General features: G+C 42.5%; 2 protein-coding genes across 2 annotated transcripts in view; one reads left to right on the plus strand and one right to left on the minus strand.

The window, feature by feature from the left end:
* Window positions 1-4,033, plus strand: part of LOC122785236 (potassium voltage-gated channel subfamily C member 1-like) — a 38,031-nt gene extending 33,998 nt beyond the window's left edge. Inside the window, exon 5 of the mRNA XM_044050959.1 lies at window positions 594-4,033. Coding sequence (XP_043906894.1) covers window positions 594-658 — 65 coding nt within the window. The 3' untranslated portion in view covers window positions 659-4,033. The remainder of the gene's footprint in view (window positions 1-593) is intronic.
* Window positions 4,034-12,830: 8,797 nt separating this feature from the next.
* LOC122784949 (pyruvate dehydrogenase (acetyl-transferring) kinase isozyme 2, mitochondrial-like) overlaps window positions 12,831-19,251 on the minus strand; it is a 9,807-nt gene continuing 3,386 nt past the window's right edge. The window contains exons 3-11 of the mRNA XM_044050401.1: window positions 18,500-18,571; window positions 18,203-18,390; window positions 17,915-18,004; window positions 17,384-17,461; window positions 17,212-17,288; window positions 16,368-16,466; window positions 15,006-15,116; window positions 14,807-14,920; window positions 12,831-14,557 (exon numbers count right to left, since the gene is read on the minus strand). Of these exons, the coding sequence (XP_043906336.1) occupies window positions 14,414-14,557; window positions 14,807-14,920; window positions 15,006-15,116; window positions 16,368-16,466; window positions 17,212-17,288; window positions 17,384-17,461; window positions 17,915-18,004; window positions 18,203-18,390; window positions 18,500-18,571 (973 nt within the window). The 3' untranslated portion in view covers window positions 12,831-14,413. The remainder of the gene's footprint in view (window positions 14,558-14,806; window positions 14,921-15,005; window positions 15,117-16,367; window positions 16,467-17,211; window positions 17,289-17,383; window positions 17,462-17,914; window positions 18,005-18,202; window positions 18,391-18,499; window positions 18,572-19,251) is intronic.

The following is a 19,251-nucleotide window of genomic DNA, read 5'->3' on the forward strand; positions in this document are numbered from 1 at the left end:
CCTCCTCCTCCTCCTCCTCCACCTCCACCTCTCCCTTTCCATTCTCACACTTGGTGTGAGTGCGTCTGTCACTTACCTGAAAGCCACTGCTGACCGGTTGCTTTTGTCGTGATGATGATGATGATGATGATGTACATATGTAAAGTTTGCATTGTAGATGAATCTGCATGGGTCTCTGACGCGAGCAATAAGGATACCACTAATGTGAGGTTTAATGACTGTGTATATACTGTTTAGATGACTAAAGGTGTGTATGGATGTATGTGTTTAGAAGCATACATATGCACTAACAAAGCATGCAGGACAAAAAAAATCCTCACCTCTTTGGATGCAAGAGGAGGCGGGACAGGCTGACATTATGCATGCGGAAATGCTATGATGCTACTGGTCAAAAATGACCAAGTTAGGTACTGTAATTGGGCCGGGCGGGGGTGGGAAAGTTTATTTTTGCAGGACGGGGAGGGGTTACATTTCTGATAGGTCTTGTATAGCTGCTTTCTTATTGATCTTAAGAGACTTATGATAAGAGAAACATATTAACAATCGTAGCTTATGATTTATTTTCCTTTTTTTTTTTGCTTCTCTTTCCACAGAGAACTGTTCTGAAAGCCCCGCGCTTATCAGATATATGCAAAAAGAAGCAGTAACTGTGAACTAATGCTAACAAATGAAAAATCAAATCAAATCCAGCTTCTTCCGTCATTGTCTCAACACCTCTTCTACAAGAGGAGAGAGCCTTCTCCTCACAAGAGAGCGCCCACCATCATTTTCATCCTTCACGTCACGTATGTCCCGTCACATGAACCACAACAGCTGAATGGCGGATTCAATGCAACCTCCCACAAAGCGCGAACCATAAAAGTAGCCGCCGTCGTCGTCGTCTTGTGGGTTCAAGGAAAATCCTTACAATACGGATATATGCCCTCTATTAGAGCAGAGACTGTATGACTCCATGACAGTTGTCTGCAATCAAGACAACACCATAAACAACCCATAATGCATTGCACTGTGAGAACTCAGAGGCTCATAGAACCTTCTGACCGCACTACAGGCGAAACAGAGCCGTAGCCAATATTTCTTATAAAATACCTGCAGGAGACGAGTTTCTCACCGGTTTATCATCGTAACTTCCTGTAGAGTCAACATCGTTTGTTGTTTTCACAAAGTCTTGACGATGATTATACGAAAGGAAGCGTAGGTATGTCTGTCCAACCAGTGCTGGACAGACACGACTCTAATTTGGTCACATGACTTCTTTTGACAATACGCGTCAGGATTTCTTCTTCTTCACTAAGAGGTGCAATGCTGCCCTCTACAGTTCAAAGTTCCCCATCACGTCTTGAAGTCTGAAATCAAAGTTCGAACTTTGAGCCAGCAATGAAATCTCTGGCCTCCTAAAATGCCTGACGACAGATAATCTTTATGAACACAGAGTGGTTTGAGACGCACCCCTGTCTTTGAAGAAGTTGCACTGAATTCCCAGAGTTCCACACTGCAGAGTCAACACGTCTTTCCTTTCCATCCATTCACAACTCAGGTATCTCTTTCTCGATCTGTCCTCCTGTGGCCCAGTGTCAGTGTTTAGCCTTGTGTCCTCAGAGATGAACTGTATGTCACTGTGTCCTCTCTTCTCTGTGTTCTCTGTGTTCTGTGGCCCCTCCCCTCCATGTAGAAATACTCTGTTGCTTTCTTTGTCCAAATGTGCTTCCTGGTTCCCTCTTGTGTCATCCAGTTGTCTTTCCACCCCTTTCCCAAAAGACTGCATCCCTGAGATTTTATCCCCCTCAACACATTGTCCATCGCCCAAGTCTCTCTTAGCAAAACCAAAAAAGGAACTGAATGGAAGTGGAACACCTTTTGACCAGATTAAAAGAATATGTAAAGGTGTGCACTGGCCTGTCACTGGATTTCACCTGGAAGGAAGACAGGAATGGACATAAATTAAGACTGGAGTGACGTGTAGATGTGAGGAGGGGAAAGTGTGCTGTAAATGTGATGTGTTCTGAATGGACTGTCAGCCGAGCAGCGTCAGAGGGAGGAAATGTGGTGATGGTGATGATGAGGAGGAGGAGGAGGAGGAAGAAATAAAGAAGCAAAAAAATCGCTTCTCCATGTAAGAATGTGTACCTCACTGTTGTTTGCTTCTGTGTCGTCCTCTCTCACCTGTGTGTGCTTTCTGTGTTGGTGTGACATTCTTTTGTTTTCTGTTCGTGTGTGTCATGTGCTGCACTTTATTTCCGTACTTATTCTTTCACGTAGCGTTTGTGTGCACCACACCTGGGTCAAACAGCCTGCAGCGACGCCATCTCGATCCCACACAGGTGCAAAGGGAACTTAACGCACGAGTGCACCGGAATGAGATTAATCACAAAATGACCTCGTCTGTCTGATGATCATTAACGTGGGATGGAACAAACAAAGACAAAAAAGGATACAAATGGTTGTGATTTGGCCAAGGTCTGGTGTGTACATGTGCAGAACACACCAACTGAGATGTTTGTGTCTCAGCTCTTGGTCTGGATTTCAGCCCAGTCCTGGTTGGCTGCAGTCCTCTGGTTCTAACTTTGATCCCTGACCTTGAGGTCTCATGGTCCCATCAATTCCAAAAGAGTTTTTTTTTTATCCAAAATGACCATGTGTTGTATCAGAGGACTGAGTATCAGAGGACTCCAGGAAAGAGAGAGAGCGAGTGAAACGTTCAATGTGTTTGGTGTATTTGCATGTGGACAGGGCTGGGTGAGCTTTTTTTACTGATTGATTTGATTTATTTTTCGTCAGTGCTGTAAATACAGAACTTCACCGTATAAACACAGGTTGATGAATCCATCTATGCAGATGACATTCTTGTAAACATCTGCTCCAGACCTGGATGTTACTAAGGCTACATCCATACCGCTACATTTCCATTCGACAAATGATTTAGAAGTGATCTGACCTTTCAGGCACGCCGTGTCATTGCATGCAGGTGTAAACAGGAAGTTGCTTCTCACCTCTGCATTTGTTAGTTTAGTTTTATTTGATGAAAAGTGAAACTCAAATGGCCCTAATTTAATGATCTAAAGTGCATTAGGGCTCATTTTGCTGGTCACTTGCTCAAAAGGGGTTTCATTTAGTGTCTGCATTATTTGTAGGTGTGTTTTGAGCCTAACATCAATGAAGACAATCCGAGTTATCGCCTGTCATTCTCTTTACCTACCTATGCACCGCTTGTGCCTGAGATTCTGCTCGTACTCCGGGAGTGACAGGATCAAGAATTAAAAAAAGAGAGAAAAAGAAACACAAGGAAATTGAGAAAAGAAAAGGTTTGAAGTTAAGATCAAGCACCAGAAGTTGATCGTCTCAAATGTGGCTCTGATGCAAATAATCGCTGTCACTTTCCAGATGAGATATAGTGTCCAGACACTCGGCTTGTTATTTCGATTATCAGCTGAAGCAGCACTAGGAGAGGGACAGACAGAAGCACACCAGCAGCTCATGGTTTCGCTCTGATCCTGCGTAAAGGCGGCACATCCCTGGCAACACCCCCTTCCTACGCTAATGAGCAGACCCTCGTGGTCCTTCGTCAGTGGACAACAACAACAACTCCCTTAGACATCTAAAGGAGTTGTTGATTGACTTTACACCAGGCATGTGTTGGTCAATGGTGCAGTAGCTTTGTGCGCCGACCACACCTCATTTTAAGACCAAAGGATGTGAAAATAATAACTGGGTCTGTGCTCTGTGCCAGGTGTAAGATAGAGTCCTAAGAACCAATCACAAGTGTGACTGCACATGTCAGGGTATCGTCACGTGCAAACAAACATGGAGTCGTTTGGATGTAGCCTTAACCCAGTCTCTGAAATACTAATGCATTTGTTTTTGTTTGTTTGTTTTTTAAATAGTGTTAGCATCTAAAATGTTCTCATTAAATATCGTGTACACATTTTAGGAGCATGGTGTGTAGCAAACAAAAGTCATATTTCCCACTTCATGTCCTGAATGAATTCTCTTTTCTTTTTCCCTTTCAGTGCTGAGTTTCTAACCAGCTCCTCCTCCTCCTCCTCCCCCAAAAAAGAAGACGAGAGGTGGAAATCATCACCATCGATGACTGAGCCAGAGAAAGTGATTGTGGTCACATGCACGCCATTTCAACATGGAGCAAGTGACTGTCATAGCCATCTACAGTCTGGATGCTCATATCCACACGTCCTGGCTCCCCCTTGTGTTTATTTAGCAACGTTGCATGCACAGCTGCTGATTTTAAGTGATGCACCATTATTTTGGCGCTCAAAGCACTATGCAAGGTGAGGGGCGGTCTGTCAGAGCGTGATCCAGCGCCGCTGCTGGCCTTCAGAATCCTGCTAATCTCTGCTGAACCACACACGGGACCTCGACAAGCCGGTGGGAATCAGCTCATACATATCAGAAAACATCAGCCATATCACGCGTGTTTGAAGACATCTACTGGACACCATCTGTGAGACAACCGGCGTTCTGACACTGAGATAGAAATGCCGAGGTCTCCGTGGACAAGAGTCCGTTCAAATCCACCTTGAGATGGAGTGTTACCCAAAGACGGACACGTGGACGGACGTCCCAGTTGGGTTGAACAGAAATCCTCAGAGACACTAAACTGGCCACAGCATCTGCTTTTTTTTAAAAGAGGTTTCCTTGAAAGGAAGATGAAATGCAATTGAGCCTGTCTTTCTCTCCCTCCCTCCCTCTGTCTCTCTCTCTCTCTCTCTCTCTCTTTCCCGCTGGAGTCTTGACGGTGTCTTGACCCACCCCCTCACCACCCCCCTGCATTGCTGCTGCTGCTGCTGCTGGCCTTCTTTAGCAAATCTGCATGGCATGAAACCAATAGAAACCCCTCAGAAAGACGCTCAATGACACAATGGATGGATTATATAAGGGGAGGCAGGGGGTGTCTTAGAGAAAGAGACTGTATTTCTTTTCTTTTTTTCCAGCCACCAAGCAATGTCAATGCAAAGTCATCATCATCCTCATCGTAATTCAAACTACTCTTTAACCTCCCCCCGAAACTGGCTGCTAAAATGTGGGCAAAACAGCGTCTCCTGCAGCAAACTGCTCCGTGTGAAGGTTTGACGGATGCGGAGGAGCTCCCTCCCTCCTTCCCCGAGAGAAAGAGGGAGAGGGGGGAGGAGATTCTGCAGACCATACACTCAATACCTCTGGGGATGGGGGCCAGAAGATGCAGGCTTTTTAAAGTAAAGCAGGTATTCAGCAGCAGCGGGAGAACACCTCTGAGAAACTCTTCTATGGACAAAAAAAAGAAAAAAAAAGAGAAAAAAGGCAACGATTGCAAATTAGAAATGCATTTTTATGACATTGTTTACCAGCATGAATATTCTGCATGACCTCTGCAAGCCATTCTGATCTCCCCCAAGATAAACAGGGCTAGAAATTGATCATTTAAATGTGGAAATCTTAACAAAAGGATGTTAAATGCAAAAGAGTTACAAAAAAAAAAAAAAGACATGACATTTGAAAAACATTTTCTAAATTTTGGTTTTTGACAATTCAGTACATTTCATTAACGAAAAACAAGGGGTTGCAGCATCACCCCTGTTGTGTGTTTGTTTGTTTGAGGACAGCCCAGCTCCCCAAACACCCATCAGGACTCCTCCCACATTCTGCAAGTATTGATTATGTTACTACAAGTTAGTGTGCGTCTATGATTACCTCAACTCCTCACCTGACTGCTACTCTGCTTCCTCTTCTTCCTCCTCCACTCCTCCTTCCCTCCTCTACTTTGTTTTGTAGCTTTTTACCAGAACCATGACTTTCTCTGATGGCAGCTGTGTGTGTGTGTGTGTGTGTGTGTGTTTCTGAGCCACCATCTGGACCAGGACTATCAAACTGATCTCGCCTCACCCCATCACATATACTTGAAATGAACTGGATCTGAAGTTGTCTGACGGCGGGGGAAACAAGATGGCTGCCTCACCATCCCGGGTTGTTTGGAGAGATTCACCTGAGACACAAAAGTCCTCCATCATTGGTTTTGCAGCTGCGTGAATTCATGTGTCGTCAAGACAGTTAAGCGGCGCATTGATTGTAAATAATCGGAACAACTTTCTTTAATACCAGTCAGTTTCAAAATGAATAGAAAGGTCAATTATCCCTCTTGAAAAAGAGCTTAAATAAGATGTCAACGATCGTAGACATTAGACTGCAGTCGTTTCCGCTCGGCGTTCCTGTAGCAAAACTAAGTCTGTGTTTTATGTAGCTGCCCCTGAAGTATGTGAAGCACGAGAGCCAGAAGTTCACACAGATACCAAAGTCAAACTCAAACCTACTCCACCTGGAAAGATTCTAATCTTTAGGATCCATTTATTCTTTCAACAGTGTCTCTGTTAGCCTCATGAATGTCTAACATGCGACTAAAGATGAAAACAACCTCCAGTAGTTTCCTCATGATGTAGCTTTGCCAAAGAATGCAACAAGCCCATAATATGTATGAGCACTTTCCTATTAATCCTCACCGTCTCTTCATCTTGAATGATGGACTGATGACTTATTAATGTGCTCTGAGTTAGCTGTAATGTAGCCACAGCAGCGCTCACGCTCTTGCTGGTGAGTTCTCGTAAAGGCTCAGGAGAAGGCTCGCGTGTTAGCTTCACTGGAACGGGATTTATTACCTCGTTATATGAGAATCTCGCTGCTAGAACCAGATCTTTTACTAGCCCCAAAACTGCTGCTAACAAAAACAGCTGGTAACTAGTAACTAGTGACTAGCAAGGCCAAAACCACTCAAACCAAACATGTTTAGTTGTGATGACATGAATGATGATCTTGTTTACAACATGATGGCAATAGAAGAAAAACACATTTCTGTGCCATTCACCCAGGATTCCAGGCAGCCATCTTGGCTCTAGGTTTGTAAATAGTGTTGACCAGTGGTTGTCGGGACAACGGAAGCTTCTGAAGGTGCTGTCTGGCTGTGAGATCACATGTCTCACAAACTGGAGAAACATGGAAAATGCCTTGATTGAACTGTGTGTGTGTGTGTGTGTGTATTGACATGAGACCATGGCACCGTCCTCTGTGTGTGTGTGTGTGTATTGGACATTTGTGAGACCATGCAGGACCGTCCTCTGAGTGTGTGTGTGTGTGTGTGGACATTATGTTTGTGAGACCATGCAGGACCGTCCTCTGAGTGTGTGTGTGTGTGTGTGTATTGACATTATGTTTGTGAGACCATGCAGGACCGTGTGTGTGTATTGACATTATGTTTGTGACCATGCAGGACCGTGTGTGTGTGTGTGTGTGTGTGTGTATTGGACATTATGTTTGTGAGACCATGCAGGACCGTCCTCTGAGTGTGTGTCGGCGTGAACGCACGACTGATCCGATCATGGCGTAATCCATGTTTCCCTATGATGTGACAGCTCATCGCTTTTCTACTGACAAAGACAGACTGCTGTCTGTCCAGGACTTCTTCACTCACTGTGTCCATGCAAGTGTTGTATTTTAAAGATGAACCATTAATGAAGATTAACTGTAGCATTTACACTGAACTGAAACTTGACCAGCCTCTTCTGAAACTAAGCCCACATTAAAAAGGTTGTTATTTGATATCAAGGCTCCAATCCACTTTCACATTTCAATGGTGATTTTATCACACGGTCAATCCCTAACTAATCATAAACAAATCTAAAACAGAGAAGAGCCGAACTCAGGAATGCTGTGCACTGTATCAGAGAGGTGGACAACACTAAAGTCATGCGTTTTCAAGAAAGTTTCACGTTTATAATCATCATGTCCTACTGCTTCCAGGATTTTATATTTCATGTCAAAAAGAAAGAAAAGAAATGCTCGTTACTGCTTTAGTTTGCTGCCTTTGAACTGTATGCACCAGACAGACAGAGCCCAGCACTGTCATCATTAAAACTATAATGAAGATCTGATCTGATCAGATCCACAATATGGCCAGAACCTGTCAAAAACCCTCTGATATAGTTGATTATTGATCATCTGCAAAGTCATTTTCATGCTTAACAGCAAACAGCAGGATGCTCATATCCACAAACGTGCAGTGATTAGCGGAGGTGGAGCTGAGGCTCTTGTTACTGGTAGCTACGATGTTTGAGAACCCTCAGGTCGACAAAGTCCCTGCTTCAGCCTCCAGCCTCCACATCATGTGTCTCACTGTTAATCCACTGTTAATCCAGCTCAGTCAAATCACAACAACATGAGGAGAACAAGTGACTGTGGAACAGTTTTGGAAAAACCTTGAATATGTAACTGTGTTAGAGCAATAATGAAAGAAACAAGTGTGTGTGTGTGTGTGTGTGTGTGTGCGTGTGTTGGTCTGAGGAAGCAAGTTGCCCCGGTGTGAGTAGACAGCCACCCCAACTTTACGCAAAACCTTTACCTGACGAGCAAACATATCAGGACAGGATGCAGCGGGGCGACTCTGCCCGCCGTCACCCCCGCCCGCCCTCCCTTCTAATCACTCCCACCCCACTTGATCTCTCTTTGAGTGGAAGTTTTCCGGTCACGCAGGAGCACGGTGATCGAGGACAGAGAGCGTAAGGCGGATCACAAATGTCTGTCTCCACGTGTTGTACACGGTGAGATCATGGGCCAGTGATCAGAGGTCTGCTTTGGTTCGGCATTCCGTGGATCCCTGATCCCACATCCTATTGTCCTAGTTGCCCAGTGTTCTGTCACAGACGTGGGTGGACGATGACGTCGCGTGGGCCTGAGTGGCCAAAGAAACCATGCATTGGCCACAACTTGGAAATCTCATCAGGTTCTTTATTGAAAATGAAGAAAAAGTAGCATAAATGAACTGGATGACACATGGATAAACTGACTGGGATCATACAGCATTGCTGGTTGTCATGGAGACGATGACATCTTTAGCCAAAGCAAACATTGAAAACGTGATGCAACTCTTTTAATTGTCAAAGAATTTGAGAAGCTAAGCTTTACTTTTAGCCATTAACTCTATTAGCTTCCATTGTCTGGTCGGCTAATGTGAGCTAGCAAGTTGGCTAACCTAGAATCGTGAACACAGTGGCATCAGTACAGCGTGATGGTAGCTCAGTGGAAGGTTGTGGGTTAGATTCCAGCGTGTGAATGTGTGAGAGAACAAGACGTGAAGAAAATACAGAACATTTAGCATTTCCAAGAGTCATAGCTGCCATGTTGGACTCCTAACACTCCCTTCCTTTCCTCGTCACCTCATGATGTCTCCCCCTCTCTCTCCCTCTCCATCCCTTCCACGTCCACCTTGAGTTATTGTGAGGAAGAAGCTACTTATTGCATCCCTTGTTCTTGTGTTTTTCTATCCTATTCTATTTTTTCAAGATGAATTCTAAATGCATGCGTGGGAATCTTTAAAATGACTCCGATTGTGAATGGCCATGTGAAGGGAAACCTCTCCTCAGTTAAAAAAAAGAAACACCTCTCGCCTTCCCCTCTTCCTTTCTTTGTCACATTAGAGGACACACTGTGGGACGTACACCATGTTCAAATCAATGATCATGTGATTTGTGTTGATGTTTTGGTTGTGCCGTAACACAGGCATGGACGTGTTTCACGCTCACGGCCACAGAGCAGCGCTGTGAGACGTCATCTCTGTCCCGTGGTGAATCAGACTCAGTTTCATGAGTCCAATCAGAAGATTCCTAATGCCAGTGTTAGCTTTTATTTATATGTTATTATATATTATAAAACACACTTCTGCAAGAGCGTCCTGGCCAAGACGGACAGCAGCACATAGTGACAGGGCACAGATACATCACAGCATAATTATAACAAGAACAGTCATTTCAAAATAAAGTCAAATATAATGAGACCAGATCCTTCAGGAGACTGTAATCCAGTACGGAGCCTCAGACGTCCTGTGTTGTGTGTTGTGTTGCACATACAGCGTGAAGAAAAATGAAAACATGCCACATTAGCATACAACAGGCAGTGTTTATGCACCGAAGCATGTTGAAAAAACGGTCAGTTTTCTACTTCTGACGCCGCTTTCAACCAAACCGCAGATTTTCCTCCTTTTTGCTGACTTATTACCTGTCTGTCTGTTCAGGTTTGTTTGCTTTTGCTGTGCCTTGTCTCACTCTTACTCCCGATGCTGAGCGTCCAAACGTAACCTGTGTTCCCTGAGGCTTCATGTCAGTGGTTTTCCCAAAACACAGATCAGTTGTCGGTGTACGTCCACTGGGAACAGGCAGAGGAAAAAAAGTGGGATGAAAGAGGAGGGGCTTCCCTCCATTAATGAATGGGGATTATGCTGATGCTGGAAATATCATTTTACTGTCCCTACACTGGAGAGAGGAAAAAAAAACAAAGAGTATAAAGAACTGTATAAAATATATTTCAATGGAATGTTTATTATTTACCTTTTATATTTTTGAAAAATGTACAAGAAGAAGAAAAAAGGTGAAACTAATAATTCAACAGCATTTGTGAAATAGACTTATTTAAAAAAAAGAAGAAAAAAACAGATCTGTTGTTAAAATGTATGAAGGTTTGACTGTGAATGCTGATTTACCTGAGCAACTCTCCTCCTTTACTAATAGGATAAATAAAAAAAACAGATCAATAGTAATAAAAAAAAAAACAACACACACATGCTGGGAAAAAGCAAAAAGGTAATTTAAAAACAAAAAGTCAAAAAAACTGATAAAAACATTAAAAGCTTATGCCAAAATTTTCCACTTGTGTCCTGTTTGTTTACTGTTTCATTTGTTTTTGGTTAGTTTAACTTACTTGTTTATTTACTATCCATACACACTGCAGCACCCCCTAGTGGACAAACACACGCAGCATCACGGAGATGTCTCAACCAGAAACAGACGTGTGTCATGTCACTGAATATCCACCAGGGGGCATCCATCACTGGTTTATATTTAAATCTATGAGAGAATGTGTCTTCTTGTCATGTTTCCTGTGCTTCTTCAATACAGCGTGACGTTTTTTTAAATCATGTCCATTTACAGTCAAACACTAATACAATAACAAACCCAATCTTAACTGTACAGACACATTCTGTCATGGTTTTGTAATACATTTAACATACATTTAATACATGTAACACCATTACAGTGACATTACAAGTGACATGGGAAAAACCACGAGGAAGGAAAAAAAGAAATGAAATGGAATAACTCATTTAGACTAAATTAACAAATGTATAACAACAATATGTCTTACCTTTTTCTCCCAATCCATAGAACCTGGGGCGTTAATATTTGGACTTTAGGACAGCACATAGGCACAGCACACATATATATATATATATATAGAGAGAGAGAGAGAGAGAGAGAGAGAGAGAAAGATATACATATATAATAATATTATATAGATTAAAATAATATTACATATAATATATAAAATGATATAGATATAAAATAAATCATATCATAGCAGTGATAATGACAGTTATCAACACATCACAGTAGTGAGTGATGTAGAAGAATTGTGCTTTGAAAAGTAAAGTTTTCAGTAACAGAGTGAGTCAGGAACCTGCCATGAACCCACCTTGTTCAAATATACTGTGTACATTTGTGTGCTTGTGATGTGCACGTGTGCACAGTCGATACTTGGAATCAGACGGAGGTCATGGAGATTGAGTTTGGTTCATGGTCGAATAAAGGCTCAATCAAGGACACTCTGACATTCTGAGTTAAACAAAATGGAATTGTAAACATTAGAAAAGGTTTTAAACTATTGTCAGACACCTTAAGGTTTGACTTCTTCTAAAGTTCAGAGAGGTCCAAGCACAGTTCAGTGATAACCCAGCAGAGCCTGAGTTTGTTGGATGAGGTCAGGATGTGGATGACCCAGGGTACTGACACCATGTCAGTACCCTGGGTCATCCACATCCTGACTTCATCACATCCACCAGTGGAGGTAACTAGTAAGTGGTAATGTGTACTTTTACTAAGCTAATCTGGCATTCTGCATTGTGTGTTGGTGTGAATGAGTGGTTAAATTGAGTGCAGTGTAGTTAGAAGTACAACATAATAAAAACAGTAGATAAATAGATTAAAAAAAAAGAATAAAAATAGAATAAAACTGAGTTTTAATAAATAAATAAATAAATAAATAAATAAATGAACGCCCTCTACTTAAATGTTCAACCTTTTCCTCTTACCCAGACCAGCTGTTACAGGATCAGCATTTATTAGATGCTGGTTATTGTGGTAATATTCCTTATGGAACCACAAATAATAAATGTACCGTCCAGTTCCAAACTGAACCCGTCCACTCGGTGCATCATGTTGTGGTATTTGTCCAAGGAAAACCCCTCAGGATCTGCATATGGAAATGTTACACAACCTAGACCTAGTTATCTCCTGCTTATTGACTTTTTATTATGGCTGTTGGGTTTAATTGTCAGGGGTGTGGCAGAATATCTCTGCGATACATGGACGTACTCTCAGGAAATGTCCTTTCAGTTTCCAAGATATCACTGCACAAATAATAAGGCTATAGAGAGACAATCTAAAGCTGTACTCCCATCATAAATGAGAAAGATGATAAGTGACATCCTGAAGCGGTCATAAAGAGGCCAGGGTATAGTTTCAAAACACGGCTATATAAAAGATGATGGTGAAGTAAACCTGTAATCTGTGATAATGATGTTCAACAGAGACGTGCAGGACCGACTGCATGTGTGTGTGTCACTGATGTGTCAGTGAACACGCGCTCTGGTGGACAAAGTCCGTACACTGACCCTGATTCTGTTGTGAGCTGACGTTACATCATTCAGTGTGTTCAGGTTTATGGCTTCACTTTTACAGTCTGCGAGACACGTTGGTATTTTATCCACAACACACAACGGCACAAAAATGACTTTTCAAAGTGACTTATTTTCAAACCTTTTTATAAAAATAAATATAAATCCTCAAATATAAACAGCTCACTTCAGATTTACAATAATATACAGGCACTACACACACATATTTGTGAATAGTACACACAAGGTGGATCACAGTATACATGGAGAGATTTTCACACGTTTGACAGCTTTTCAAATGTTAAGTTCAGAAAATGAATTGCTAACCATGAACCATGTTAACAGGAGACAAGCTTATATAATGTTGTGACAGAACTACACACACACACACACACACATACCGGCAAAACTCTAACCAAATAAACCCTGATCGCTGTGTACCACAAGTAACTGAGACTCAGGACAAACTATAATACACAACACAATAACTATAATACACAATAATAACACAAGTCTGCAGAGTGAATGACACACAAATACAACACAAGTGAAATGCCCTGTGAGTGGACGAGCACTTGTTGTTTCTGAAGTAATACTCTTCTCTTTTAATCCACACCTCCAAGACAGGTGTGGATTATTTGATCTGGACTTAACTGTGTTAAAATGTTCTATTCTAGCTAATGAAACAGAAGTGGTGACTTCAATTATTGGGTTGAAATAAAATAGTTGGTTTTAAACCCATGTTTCTCTGAAACTCTGATGTAGCCAACAATTAGCAGCAGTGGCTGTATGACATTCATTCAAAGTAGCTACGAGATGAAACTCAACTTTCTCAACACACAATTGACGTCCAGTGAAATTGGGATGGTCGTTGTTACGGACACGCAGAATTTTTAGAAATAGACCTGCTAGCTATCAGCTAGCTTAGCTAGCTCTTGGGCGTTTAAACGGTAAAAGCCTGAATAGAGCGGCTGTAGTTGTAATTACCTTGTTCCAAACCTAAAAATGATTTCATGGAACGCACCAACTCATGAAATATGGGGCAAATCCACCTGATTTAGCTTAGCAGAGAAGCAGCGGTGTGAAAATTCAACACAATTCTTAGTAGTTCTGCATCTCCACAACAATTCCTACACACTTTGTTCCCTCGTCATCTTCTTATTTATCATTTTTAGATTGCATATTTTAGTATAGTGGTGTTTTAACCGTCACTGTGAAACATGTTAGCGTGTACATCCAGCGTTCAAAGGCTGTGAAGGCGTTAGCTTGGAAAGCTAATATTAGATTAAAGCGCCACAGCTGTGTAACTCTTGATAACAAATGAGCACGTTTGTGAGTACATTGGTTTTTAAATCAAAATTCCAATATTGGTGTGAAAAGACAACATTTTCACCCTTTCATTGGCTAATGGCTTCTCTGCCCCCGTCTTTCTCGATGCAACCGGTTCATGTTTGATTGTTGAATATCTTGACTGACAACGTCAACCCTCTGCGTCTCTTTCTTTATCTGCAGCACATGTTTACAGAGAGCAGGGGGAGCAGATACAGGAAGAACGATCAATAAATCAGCAAAGTCCAAGACGCTGGGCCTTCTCTCGTCTCTGAGCAGTCTCCCCCGGGCCAGCTGCCGGTCCGACAGCTCTGGTCCCTCTGTGACCTGCCTTTCAAGGACAAATGTAGAATGTTCCAAACATCATATTGGGTCATGACTGGATCACTTGGTCACACGGTAGACAGCCATGTCCAGCGGGTCCTTGGAGGGACTGCACCAATCATCTGCCTCCAAACTCAGCTTGTAGTGACGAAGAGCCTTCTTGTTAAAGACTGGCAGCCTCTCCACAGAGTCTGTAGACAAGGCCTAGAGACACACACACAGATTTAAATCCAGGGTTTACGTTGTAATCTGATTACGAGAAGCCGTTTAACCATCACAATTATGTCAAAGCTGTTAAATGAGTGTAGTTACTGCTTTAAAGAGCCTTTGTTGTGGAGCCTTGAGTATCATTTCTAAATGTGCAAGATTAGTAAAGTCATCTTTAATGTGGTCTTTGAAGTATCCAATCAAGCTAATACGCCGATGCAAAAATGTGCTTGTGTCATATATTACCTTCAGGTGAATGACGGCGTTGGAGCCGTAACCCTCCATCGAGTAGAGCTGCAGGTCTCCCTGGAAGTAACGAGCGTAGAGCCGAGAGATGGGCAGACCGTAGCCGAACCCCGCCTGCACACACACACACACACATTAGCTCTTTTCACGCATCAACATCGCTTCTGAACGTGTCTTTGTTTTTGTGTCATGTCTTTACCAGTGGAGTTCTGTGATGATGTTCTATGGAGGGCCTCGGCGCTGTGGAGTACATGTAACTGAACAAACGCTCTGTCTTCCTGAAGGGAACTCCGCCTCCTTTATCGCTCATCTGTGGAGAGCGTGGAAAAGAAGCACGTGTCAAACAATCAAACAAGCTGAATCACTGAAGCTCAATGCATTGTGGGCTTTTCTCACACTGCATGTGCTGCAGGTTGAGATGTGTTAGCCTGAGTGTGTGCGTGTGTGTGTGTGTAGCAGGTTATCAGTATAAAGTGTGTTGGATTGATGGTCTCTAAAAGTGGAAGTGTGGCGTGCCAGGAGCACAATGTCAGCAATGAATGGACTCTGTATCTGGATAATAATGTGTTTTTATGAGGTTTATGTAACTAATTCAGTTTCTAACCAGGTGAGTCAGGGACACCAACAACAGTGGGACAAATGGTGAAAACACTTTGTCTTGTGTTCATAATCAGAACTAACAGGCTTTACCTCAGTGTGGATTACTGTTTCTGAGAATTTGTATTAAGCTGTGAATGTTTTAATTTCAAACATAAATTGTCGTCAGCTCCAGTAGCATGTACCATGTTGGGCGCTATACAGTCAGTCAGTCATCATCTAACCGCTTTATCCTCCACCAGAGGGTCGCGGGGGGTGCTGTGCCAATCTCAGCTACATCGGGCGATAGGCGGGGTACACCCTGGACAGTTCGCCAGTCCATCACAGGGCCACACACAGCTAGAGACAAACAACCATTCACTCTCACACTCACTCCTATGGTCAATTTAGAGTGTCCAATTCACCTAATCCCCACATTGCATGTTTTTGGACTGTGGGAGGAAGCCGGAGAACCCGGAGAGAACCCACGCACACACGGGGAGAACATGCAAACTCCATGCAGAAAGACCCTTGTTCCAACCGGGGCTCGAACCCGGGTCTTCTCGCTGCAAGGCGAGAGTGCTAACCACTACACCACCGCGTGGCCCGGGCGCTATACAATGTCTATTTATTTAAACTAACACTCACTCAGTCTCTTCGTCACTCCACAACTGCACTGGTCTGGATTCCCACCATGTTCTTCTGTCTGTTGTCTTCTGGGTCAAAGCCCAGAGGCAGTAACTGTGGTAGCACTGGATGTGTCAGTCCTACTTTGGGAAGTTTGGGTATTTGGTAGTTTATTTTAGGTTATATTAAAGGGCTACCTTTGATCATTGAGTTGTGATAGTTGAGGCTGGTGTAACTGTGTAGCACTGGATGTGTTAGTTCAGTTTAGGAGGCCGAACATTTCATTTGGACAAACGCAATGATTCTTTTATTTCTAATAAATGGATTAAACGTACCGACTGATATGTGCTTGACTCACCTTGATGGACAGGTCCTCTCCACCAAGTGCAACCTTGACGCTGATAGGTGGGAGGGTGCTGCTGGCCTTATGATTCTCTATGGTTGCTCTCATGGCATTCTACGGAGAGGACACGGGGACGTTTATTAGCACAATGAGGTCAATGAAGACAATAAAACAGATGATGATGATATTAATCCATGACTCCATGTTCAAAACAGATTAGAACGGGCAATATTTCAGGGTCATTTGTTTACAGTCTGATGAGCTAAATGAGTAATAGTTTTGCAGTTTTGGTGAATGTGTTCTGTCTCTTCCAACTCTCCATGAAGACTGTTGTACCAAACATGGTCAAACGAGTAAAAGCTTCTAAGAACTCTACACTTAACGGTATTTACATCGTGTAGTTTCTTGTAAACATAGCTGAGCACTGACTTTGGGTTATTTGCTTCCACAGCAGCAGGTTAACCTTTGTTCACTTATGTAACGGTAGTCAATTCCATGAAGTAGACACTGCAAACATCACTGAACTGCCTGGAACTCTGGTCACCGCCCAGTCGTACAAAGAGAGTGTCTCCCAGATGAGCTTAGTTACTAAATACCGTCTCTCTCTCACGACTATAAAAACATTTTAAAATCTCGGGTTAGGTGGAGTGAGAAATGCACGTCTGCTACACGACAGTGATCATGTGGAAGTGAAAGAAGAACAAAGCATCACAGATGTGCAGTGTATTCATACTGGTAGATACTGTTATCATAGCAGACAAGTGATATCAGCAGCTTTGATAACTGAATGACACTATACAGTATGTATTGTAAAGATATTCATTCTTCATTGTCATTTCTTTATTTATTTAGTTTTTACCTTGAAGAGTTCAAAGAGCATGTGGTACAGGTGAGAAGGGACGTATGAGATCTGGATGGGCTCTCTGACGTTATTTGCTAGAGGAGGAGAAATAAGACAGAAGTGTCAGTGGTCTGCAGTTACACTCACCAGGAAGTGAAAAGAAAGGAAAAACAGAGTGTGTGCTCCTCACCATTCACCTGCCTCAGCTCCAGCTCAGGTGCTCCCAGGTAATACTGCTCACACAGCAACTTAGCACTCTGATATGCATCTATAAAAAGTGAGAGAGAGAGAGATGAAAATCATAACGATCATTAAAGCTCATCATAATTAATAAAACATGATGAATGTGTTTTGGATCAGAACCAGCAGCTCTTCATGATCCTCTGTCAGATCAGTAAATGTAAAATGTACTATGGCACACAAAGTGCTTGCTGCACACAGTTAAGACAGTAATTAGCACGTCCAAATACGACACACTACTGTTACTACTGTGTCCTTCAGCTGTGTTTTCATGCTCCATATCGACAGTGACAAAGATGAATAATGTATTTACTTAAGTGTGTGCTTGTTTTGTAGTGGTGCTGGTGAAGCTATTTATCTGTTATTTATCAGCGTCTCAGCCAACATGTTCTTCCTATTACTTTTTATGTGACTTATGTAAGAGTTGATAAGAGTGCTGTTTATTTGCCCTGTGAACTTTGTGCCATGAAGGTCCGCTTACCTCGTACAACCTCTGTCACTTCACACTGAGAGTCGATACAGCCAATGGTGTTGGGGTGGGCGGGGTTAATGTTGCCGTTGAAAACAAGAGCTGCGAGAAAGAAGAGAAAGAAGAGAAAGGAAATCAGTTCATATTCTTCCAACTATACAAACTACAACTTTGTCGTTGTGTTGTTGAGATTACAGTTTACTTTATAGATTATGTTACATATGTTACAAAGCATAATCAGATTATTACTCATGTCTACATCATGGTCATGTGGTGAGGTTTATGTTTGTGGGGGCTCACTGTGCTGGTTGATGAGCATGCGGATGGAGATTCTGCTGGTATAGAAGCGGTCCAGAAAGTACTGGAGGTTGTGGTCAGTGACGGGGTCCTGCTGGCCGTAAGAGTCCTTGAACTCAATAACTCCCTGAGCCATGGTGCTGACCACCTCATTGTGTCGGTTCCTGATGGCCTCCAAGACCTCCACGAACCTGCAGACAGAGGTGGAGAGGGAACGAAGTGACGGGAGGTAAGGTCAGAGAAGAGGGTAACAGTGAACACTATGATGTCCAAAATTCTCTTCTGCTCCGTCCCACTCACGTCTCCAGGACTCTGTGGTCATCGGGGTTCTTGTCCAGAAACTCGAGGATCTCCATCAGGCTCTGGATGTACCTGAGAGAGTATTATGAGCATCGTCACATGTCATGCTACATGTCAAGTAAAAGATGCTCCCAGCACCATCTGCACATTATTTAGTAGCAACATTTACCATGAAAAAGAACATATTCTATCAGTCATGATAGTTAATTACCATCCATCCATTATCTACCGCTTTATTTTAATCATTTGATGATGTTTATATCGTTTAATATTCTACGACTCCGTCTTAGTTGATGACACACTCACTCTCTCACACTCAGAGTATGAATATGACGTCATGTCATTAACCTTGTTCTCTCTCTCCCTAGTTTGTGTCTTTCTTTCCTTTCCTTCCTCTCTCTCTCTCTCTCTCTTTCTCTCTCTCTCTCTCTGTGTGTGTGTGTCCTCATCTTGCAGGTTGCAGGATCCAGATCCAGTTCCGAGGCTATTATCATTATTATTATTATTATTGTTATACATATCATCACCATTATTATTGTGCTATAATTAAAAGTCGATATCAGTATATTTGAATCAACAATTTATGCGCTGCTGTTTATATAAATGACATCATAGTTCTATAAACATGTCATCATATAAACTTATAACGTGATAGAGTTGTTGTGTATCTGCTCCTGGTCTCTTTCTTCTGTCTCTCCTCTCAGTCGAGGCAGATGCTGCACATCAGTGAGTCTGTCAGAGATTCTTCTTCT

The sequence above is a fragment of the Solea senegalensis genome, linkage group LG19 (assembly GCF_019176455.1).
Source record: "Solea senegalensis isolate Sse05_10M linkage group LG19, IFAPA_SoseM_1, whole genome shotgun sequence".
NCBI classification, from domain to species: Eukaryota; Metazoa; Chordata; class Actinopteri; order Pleuronectiformes; family Soleidae; genus Solea; species Solea senegalensis.